This window comes from Macrobrachium nipponense, chromosome 44 (genome assembly GCF_015104395.2).
Source record: "Macrobrachium nipponense isolate FS-2020 chromosome 44, ASM1510439v2, whole genome shotgun sequence".
NCBI lineage: Eukaryota > Metazoa > Arthropoda > Malacostraca > Decapoda > Palaemonidae > Macrobrachium > Macrobrachium nipponense.
In genome coordinates, this window is record NC_087221.1 from 51581969 (window position 1) to 51591968 (window position 10000).

General features: G+C 33.7%; 1 protein-coding gene across 17 annotated transcripts in view; it reads left to right on the forward strand.

Moving 5' to 3' along the window:
• LOC135204360 (serine/threonine-protein kinase OSR1-like) overlaps positions 1-9185 on the forward strand; it is a 368965-nt gene extending 359780 nt beyond the window's left edge. For 15 of the 17 annotated variants that reach the window (XM_064234579.1, XM_064234571.1, XM_064234574.1 and 12 more), the window contains one exon: positions 1292-7657. In XM_064234579.1, the coding sequence (XP_064090649.1) occupies positions 1292-1369 (78 nt within the window). In that variant the 3' untranslated portion in view covers positions 1370-7657. Of the gene's footprint in view, positions 1-1291; positions 7658-7790 lie in introns of those variants that run through there. The other 2 variants (XM_064234572.1, XM_064234573.1) reach the window with 2 other exon arrangements.
• The last annotated feature ends 815 nt before the right edge of the window (positions 9186-10000 follow it).

Genomic DNA, 10000 nt, shown 5'->3' on the forward strand with positions numbered 1-10000 from the left:
AAGGATTACATATTGAGTTTGAATCATTCAGATATTTAAGGACAATATTTAATACAGGTTCTCTTGAGTGTGAATTTAGTGTGACTAAATTACAAAGTCAGTAGACTGAAATTGCATATTTTAATACAAACTTTATTATTACAGACATCAATCATAATCGGAAGTGAAAACCATATCTAAAAGATTTTATGATGTTAAAAGCTTTCAGAATGTTAGTAGGGTAGTCAAATGACAGAATAGTGAGAAATGTTATAATGAGGGAAATTACTCGAGTTCCTCGTGTAGTTGTGATACTGATTAGATGAAGATAGATTGAACATACCTTTTGCCTGCCCTTTTGGAGAAGAGTATGTGATAGTATCATCTGGGCTCCTGAGGTCACTACAGTTAGCATAACCACATGTACTGCGATGGGAATGCTGAAGATGAATGGAGATTTTGGAATATAAAGCACAGGTTGACAGAATTTCTCAAGTGCCTCCCTGCATCACAAGTCATTAAGCACTATCAAGTGAAACTGAGTTATGCTTCCAAGTTACCCAGCCTTACAGAAACTTCAAAACTGAATGATATGAGAGAACAAACATTGAGAGGAAGCAAAATAAAAGCAAAATAAAATTTAAACTGTTTAAGAGGAAATTCACTGTAATCAAAGGATGGTGTTGTTAAACTTGATGTACATAAAAAAAAATTAAAGCAACAATATTAATGAATTAACAAAAGGTACGTCTAATACTACTACTAAAATTCAGCAAAAGTGGTGATCCTGTTGGGACTTCAATACAGCTGTTGATGCTACAGAGTAAAGTGAGGGTGAAGTGGATGTCTCACATAATGAATCTTTTGTTTAGGAAGAATGTGTTTGGTGCAACTGACATTACAAAACGTCAAAAATAAGGCATCATATGATTTAAGGGCTTTGAGTTAAAAAATTGCATTCTTCAGGTATATGATTTACTGGAAGTGCTCTCTTTCTAACCTTCCTAATTGGAAGTGTTCTTCAGCTTCAACCCAATGGGCTGACCTTAGCTGCAGAATTTTCAGCTTAGAGAAAATGCTAACTTTTTTCAAAAACTGTATCATCTAGCAAACCCTTAGGTTATGAGAGAGACAAAAGGGTTTTGCTTATGACTGACACACTTATATTTGCGTGACATCTCATGTTAACAGTATTTCTTACTTAGACATCACACTACAAGCAAGGTTGAACAGTATTTCATACTTAGACATCACACTACAAGCAAGGTTGAAATTGTTCCCATTCAATTAAATAACTCTTTACTCATTTCAGAACTCGGAGAGTGAAAGTACTGAAGTTCCAGATGACAAGGCTTTGATAGGCTTTGCTCAGCTGACTATCTCAGACTGAAGAGTGGGCACTTGAGAGGCTTCCAGAGATCTGGTCACCATAGGTCTGTAACTCCGCAAGAAGTGGTTTTTGGCCTTGGTATCAAAGGAGGCCTAAAGGATGAATGTGATTTGTGATGATCAAAAGTGGATTTTTAAGATTTTTTTTTTTAAGAGTAGCAGGTTTTATAATGAAAAATGTATCAAAGTTATGAAAGATTTTTTTTCCTTTTGTAGTTAACTATAAAAACATTCTGTGATGCGTAAAGGAGGTATTTATCTTCCTTATAGGGTGGATTTATTAGCTTTCCCTTTTCTTTCATTATGTGCAATCTGTGTTCTTTTTGGGGTGTCATATTTGGTAATGATGTTAGCATAACATCTGTGAGCCATATATCTTGGTGTTGGAAATGATCAATTGTTTTCGTCATTCTTCAGATTTACCCAGAAATGATTAATGTTAGTGGAAGATCAGCTCCATTTTCTAAGAGTAATATTGTAGCTACTCATAATTTACACCATAACTAGTCTCTTTTGGGTTAAGAATTTAAGAGTGTACAAATTGGTATTTACAGTTTGATAGTACGATTATGCGTATTAAGGTAAAGTTATACAAATATTTTTAGCACATCAGTGCGCTTTTATCATTTTGCTTACATTTAGGAAAATGTTTTACAGTTAAAAATCACATTTAAGCAAGTCATTTCATTGTCAGTCCTTGATAATCCTTTAGAAATCAGCATGAAATTTTTTATTTTGTTTTGTAATGCCAACATGTATACAAGTACTTGCTTTTAAAATGTTTTATTCATCATGTAAGAGTGATCCCCTATAATAAATTTTAATGGGAGTAGCAGTAAATCTTGATGATTAACTTGTAAGTTAAGATAACGAAGTTATCATTGCTCATGGATCATATCATTGCCGTTTTTATACGTGGATAAAATTTAACACAGTATATCAGGAAGGTTGATGTTTATTAACCAGATTGTTGTAGTATATATTGATCATGGCAGAGTGGTTAGCGTTTGTTTCAAAAAGCCTTAAGATGCACATTTTCCTCTCCTTTTCCCGAGTAGTCAAGTTAGGTATGTTAAGTTTTAAAAGTCATGAGATATCTTTGAATTACAACTCGTAATGGTATGCTAAATAATCTAACATGTTCCAGATGCAATACAGTACATAGTGAATTAATTAATTTAGATATAAGAAGGTAAAGAACATGTTACATTTCTATTTAGCATATTAACTTTCCAGAATGAATTGAATTTCACTTGATAGATGTGGGAGGATTGACTTAAGGGTAATAAAATAAAAATTGGCAAATATTTTCACAAAATGAAAAAAATGAGGTGACTTAATTTGTACCTGTAATATAACATTTGGTTATAAATTTCTGTATTTTAAAAATGTAAAAAGGGAAGTTTATTACCCTTAAGGTGACAGTTAAATCATGCCACAATGAAACTGCATTGCAAGTATGTTCTCGTTTAATCTACTTTTCTCTAGTATTTTCAGATTAATTATGCAAGAAAACTAGGGACAGTCAGTTATAGTACGTAATTAAATTACCATTGTTAATTTTTCAAAAGTCTACAAAAAATGATCTAAAGTGCTTAAGATCTGTTGTTTGTTATTTAAAAAAATTTAGATTAGCGAAGAACTTACAAAATGCAATGAACATAGAGCTTGCGTCTGTGTGATTATATAACATATGAATACTATGACTTGATTTAAGATATACAGGCAAAAGGAATAGTAGTTGGTTATTCTTCATTATTTTTGATAATCATGTAAAACAATCCAAAATAATGAGTCTTGATATGTATACATTAATATCCAGAGATGCTCGACCAGCATACGCTAAATCATGTCCACCCAACTTGGTGTTAAAGTAAGTACTTGCTTTAAGTTTAGAGGCACCAGTACTTGGTGAAAAGTTCATGATGGATCTCCCCTTAACCTCCCTGTTCAGAACTTTGAATATTAAGATGTATTTTACTTTTATTCAGCTGAAGAAACTTTTTTATTCATAAGAAAAACTACACATTCTAAAATTTAGTTAAATTGCTTTACAAGCCAGTAAATTATGAAAGGGATACCATAAGGTGACGTGCTTTGATTAGAATAAGGTCTTTAAGTGCAGAAAACTTTGAGAAAAACAGGTGTTTTTGTACAGTATTTATATGCCACATTGTGTGGCTTACTTTCCAGCTTGTGTCCGTGGCATGGTACTTACTCTTAGGTACGTACAGTAGAATATTACTCGTAAATGTGCATTAACTATTAGCTTTATTGTTGTCATGTTTGATGGTTTATAGTTACCTGTTCACTAAATAAATTAATGGTTAGAGTATCTTAGGGATGAATTTTAAAAACTCTCAGTGATTCCTAAACGTGAATATGTTATGAAGGAAGGAATTAGACCATTATGGCATTTACTTTGGAGAACTTAGTGTAGGGATACATTGTAAACCTTAACGAAAGAAACCATTTAAGTGTCCTTTACATATATGATCTTTGAGAACCTTTTGAGTCTGTGCAACTTGAATGTTTTATGAATTGGAATTCAACAGTTAGGTTACATGTAATAGCTGGAAAACATGCAGGTTAACATGTGCATTATATATGAGAAGTCAAGATTGAAAGTAAGTGGGTTTAATATGGTTGTAAATGGGAACACTCACTTGAACAACAGCAATTTGTACAAGTTTTTTTTTATATATATATAAAAGACACTCATAACTGATATCCAGAAAGGATTGTAAGGCTCAAAATATTAATTATTGTCGTAACCTAAATTTTTTATACACCAGGAAGGAAGAAATTGGTATACATTTGTGATGAAGATTATTCTATATAATAAATATATATACTATATATGGAATTTGTGCTACATATTACAGTTCAGCTTGTTTAAATTTTGTCAAGTGTTCCAAATAAGTCAAGTTTAAAACTAACTTATGCAAAACTAGCATAATTTAGTAGAATGATGGATATAATACTAGCATAACTTACAAGAAAATGTGATGGGTAATTTGCAGGGTTCTTACTCATAATGCAGTCTGCTTGATAAGGCCAGGTTAACTTTGTCTGTACCAGTTATAGTATCTACTTATTTAGGTAATTTTTTATGTAGTCTCCATAAGGTGTTTCTAGTTGTTAGTCCCCATCTGTGGTTCATGCAGTATGGTACGGTATAGTCACTAATCCCGATTTGTGGCTCGGCACCATGAACTTATTTAGTCAACCTTGAAGGGATGCTGTATGAAGGAAAGCACATTTAAAGTTTGCATATGGCTGGGGAGTTAACTTTTCAATCTGGTTGCCCTTCTGTGTTGCAGAAGAGGCCATAGTGTGGAAAGGACAATATATTCTAAGCTGTGATAACTAAATTAATAGTGTACATACTGATATTATTTTCTATAAACTGGCTAAATACATTGCATTTATTAATGCACATCCTTCCTCTCTTGATTGTCAGAGTTTTCCTCTGAGGTCGTAACTCTGGTTACACTATAGAGAATAAACTCTATTTTGTAGGTGTAGATTTCTACATTTAATTTTTGTATAATTTACACCTGCAAGATTATCTGAATTTCCCTGTGAACCCGGATAGAGTCCTAGCCAATATTTTTTTGCCTAATACTGTATTTTACACTAAGGCAAATTATGAAGAATTTTCAGCTACTTAGCCTTATGCCTGAATCATAAAGTGAAGTTCATACAGAACATCTTGTTCTCGCCTGTGATGCGTTATGAGATACTAGAAAAGTGCTTTGAAGCCTTACATTTTTTGATGTAGTGTAACTCTATGACTACTTGATGCCAGTAATGTAATTAAAGTAATTTATTAGAAATTTATTTTGAGGGTGATTAACATGATAGTATAAGTGTTATTGTATTCAAGGCAAAATTTTTAAATGAATTTTTGAGTAGGTCATATGATAGCATTTTACATTCTTTTTCTCACATTTCTTGTCATAATGTGACATTGTCATCCTGTCTCCAGAACCATTTATCTTGATCTCTTAAATAAATTATTAAAATCCAATGGAAGTCAGATTAGGAGCTGGAATATAGGATTTAATAAATTTATTCTTACTCCTTAGCTACTGTATTTGCAATATATACTGTATGTTGTTAATGTGAAGAGTGATTTTGAGAGTTGGCTGAGTCTCTGTATAGTCGTCATTGATGAATGATATGTTGCTCATCTTAAGTTCCTCATCTGTTTATAACTGTACATACTCCTTATAGTACCAATTACACTTATCACCATAATTCTCCCACTGTTTTCATATTCAGTTGTATAGTTGAAAGTTCATCAAGAAATAAGTTAGTATAAATTATTTTTTATTTAATGCTTATCATTTAGCCTAATGTATGCCCCAGGCTGCAGGTCTTCTTTGCAATGCAAAACTAGGTAAGGTAGAGCATTATTACATTACATGCATTTGAAGTATTCTTTGCATTATGAATATGAAAATGAATCTAGTTTTTACTTACTGTTGAAATTGTAAATTTGGTTAGCATCCTCTTAGTTTTAAGAGTAAGTTTCACTAGGGAATTTATATCTAAAAAGTGATGTAATATTAAACAGCAATTAATGAGTAAACTAGTTCAATCATTTTAAAATACCTGAATTAGAATCAATTTTTTCTTTTGCATATGAGAGCTCTACTGGGCTTTAGTTGTATTAGTTAATGTGAATAAAAAGCTTATGTGAATAGTAAAAAAAATGCTTCATGAGAGTCATACCTGCAGCATTTTTGACTTTTTCTCTTGTCTAGGTAACATGCTGTTATGATTTCCCTATGTTGTATTTTGTTGGTGGCCAGTGATAGTAGGTGGAAGTGTCGGTGGGGGAATCCATTCTGAGTTTTATTTTGAATTTCTTGAGGGGTTATGAATTTTAAAGAAAATAAGTCTTACCAAAGGACTGATTGAAGAAAACACCCTTAAAAATTTTTAACAAACGACCGCTTGATTGAAGCATATTATTTTAGGTGCAACTTTGGAAATGACAGTACTCTAGAAATTTCTCGCTCCACCTTGTCCCTGTAAAAGAAATTTTGTAGTAATGTATGCTGCAATGTCACAATTTTCATGTATGGTTAGCAAAATGCCAGAAATTGTGGACTGAAATTTTGCTAATAAAAGGCTGCCTGTGATTTTGATTATTTCATATGTTGGGGGATGTCCAGAAGACTTCTTGAAAAAGAAATAAAATTTTTATTGAAAAGTACTTTGAACATAAAAGTTCATTTAATGTCCTCATTAAACTTTCTAACTACGTATTGATCAATCTTTGTTGTCGTATTGGGAAAACATAAACATTCAGCTATTTAAAAATGAAATATGTGATACTGGCTTTAGCCTTATCAGGGTTCCATGTATGAATGTTTGATGAGATTTTATTTTTCATGAAATTGTTTTAATAGTATTTTATTTTTCATGAAATGGTTTACTTACACAGTACTGTATATTTTCGTGTATAGCATAAAAACCATATTTATTTTCACCATTTCACCTCACAGTTTTTTATTCTAACTAATAGTGAATGTGCCAAAGTCCATATATACATGTGCTAAACATGTGTAGTTTAAAATAAGTTGAAAAGTCCAAATTACAATCTTACGTCCAATGCTTAAGAAATGTTAGTCTGTCAGTGGTTCTGTTTTAGATGACATTCACAATTTCATTTAAGTACAATGGCCCCTGGACAGTTTTTCCCCCGACTTCATCCACACTGTAGCATATTGCCTTATTTGTGCTGAGAAAAATGTAAGATGTGTAAGACACTGTATATTTATAATAAAGTTGTACAGTATTTTGTGATTATGAAAACTATTAACTTCATTTGCTTTATAGTTTCCTCGTACCATAATATGGTTACTATTTACGCATAGTTTACTCAATTTTCACAATTTATTAGTTTTGGTTGTATAATTGACCGAATAGCCTGAAGGCAATTTTCAGAAAAGTGGAATATATATATATATAAAAATGATTTTTCCATTTTTGTGTGTAAACTATATAGTCAAGTAAGAATTGAAACTATTTGGAATACATTTATTTTTATAAATTTTGTGAATGACTTCATAAGGGGTCCAAAAGAAATGGTAATATCCAGAGTCCTCTAATGATTCTTTTCAATAAATCCTTTAGCCTCATTACGCCATTGGCTGCATATGGAAGGTGAAATTTTTTGCCTTCTTCACCATCACACACTTTCTTGTAATTTGTTGTTAAATTTGACATCTGTAAGTTCTGCTTTTGTTTTAGTAAAATGGTTTTTGAGTTTAAATTCTTTCAATACTTCCTTTCAAGTAATGTCTAGATTTAAAGGATTTAGAAAAATATAATTGAAAAGAATTATTTTTATACCAATTCACTACTTCTAATTAGGCCACATTAATAGTCTACAATGATTTCTGCAGCAGTCATCCAGACAGTTCACGCTTCTCTAAGGCATAGTATTCTCAAGAAAACTTCCAAGATTTGTGAACATTGCTAGGACTCTCACACCGTGACCAGATGTTCCACTTCCACTCACCATCAATCTTCATGAAAGCCTTCTGATCATCATGTAGTCATAGCTGCAGCAAGTTGTGCAGAGCTGTTCTAAAGAACTTGTCTGATAATCATGCCTAAAAGGAAGGCTTGCTTCAGTATAGTGCTTATGCTTTATCAAAAGGACCTTAGAAGCTCCATGTCAACTTCCTAACTTTTTCTGTCCTGCAGTGATGCAACTTCCTTGTCCAGACCAACCACTCCCAAGGTGCAACGAGAAGAAGAGTATTTCATCACTTGTGATCTCCCTGGCCCATGAGTTGGACAGGAGGTTCTCTTTTCAGCACTGTTTAGATACACTTTCCCTAAACTGCTCCAGTCTCACACAGACATCCTGGCTGATGTGTCCCTTAATGGTAAGCAAGCTGTCACCTGCCAGGACTGATATGATGGGAGAGGATTCTGCAAGAATTTCCAGTCATTACTGAATTAGCAAAGCACATCATAAGCACTGTTAGTTCTCTTGGCAGAGGAAGCCAAATATTCAGCAATGATGACAAAGGTCTTTAGGATGGTTAATTTACACCAGCCCGTAAAAGTCATCAGTCTTCTTCATCTGAGAGCAGCTTAAGACAGCCCAGGACTCCATTCCACCCCTCTGCAAAGACCTTATTACTCTACTCTCTGGACAAACTTTGCCCATGAGACAGCAGTCATCCTTTCAGCTGGAGAAAAATAGAAATTTGTCATTAACAATTCTGCCAGTGGGGTTGTCTCCAGAAATTCTTGAGGTTGTCGTGAGCAGAGCTGTAAGTGGTAGACATGATTAGCTCTGGTTACCAACTCAACTTTCTGGAGAAGTCTTTACACCCCTTTTAAACAGAAAACAAAGAATTAAACACTGCATTCGTGCAGTGAATAGGACACCTGTATTCATCAAGATAGCTGAAGAAAAAGTGCTGGCTTTGGTTGACTCCACATTTACCTGCCTACCAGCAACTAATCACATTGTTATCAAGCTTGAACAACAATATCCTACTCCCACTGAGGAATACTACTACAAACATAGTAGGCAATGATTCAAATCCCTTTAGGATCTACCATATTTTGTCATACAAATCCACCCATCATATACAAAGTGCCCATCATCCATGCTTTCATTTATGCCAAGTCACATCTATTCTATACAAACAGGAGGATTGTTACTGCCTACCAATCTGTTTTTGTTCACAAGAAATAAGAATACACATGTATCTTGGAATATTTAGATCCAAAATGATGTCTCTGCATGACTGCTGTTTAATAAAATATCATGAAGTACATTGATTTGTTTTTTCTAGGATGTTCAAAACCAGAACATTTTATGCAGATGTATTCCTCAAGGGAAGCTGGGAACAGATGATGGAGCTTAGAACAAGGTTAGTTGGTTGTAAGCAAACACTTTTTCCCTTGGTAGGCAGGGCTGTTGACGTAGGATTACAATAAAAGGCTCTGGTTTGTCTACCTAGAAATATCACAAATTACTTTTGGAATTTTATGCGTTCTTGTGCAAATACAAGCCGCCATCTTTTAATATTGGGGATTTAGCTTACTCCTTAGGTGGAAGGACAGTCTCGCAACTGACTGGCAGGTTAATTGTATGCATAGAAATATGAGGATGGAACTGCTGACCTCTGTAACCTCCTATACAACCTGGCATAGTGATGAAAGGTTAACCGAGCCTCGAGCTAATGCCTAAATGTGCGTGAACTTTCATTCTATGAACCTTCTTGGATATATTAAGAGAGCAAAGGGAGTCACACCTTAACAGATGAAGCTCTTAAGATATGATTACTAGATTGTGAAGCTTGCCAAAATTGCAGTTTGTTTCAGAAGACACTCGGCCTTACATTGTTCTTGCAGAAGATAGAAAAATGAAAAGGGGAAACCAGTTATCCATTCAACCTTCAGCCTTACATCATCCAAGTATGTTAGGTGAGATCCTTTTCTAGCCCAAAGAATAACTACACAAACTGTTGAGCAGTCACAACAGGTCCTAAGGAGAAGTGTCCTCGAGGTAAAATGAGGTAAAGTGGTCTGTCAATACCAAACACCTCCCATCATTACCCATGGCACTGAATTCCTTTGAAAGAGTACG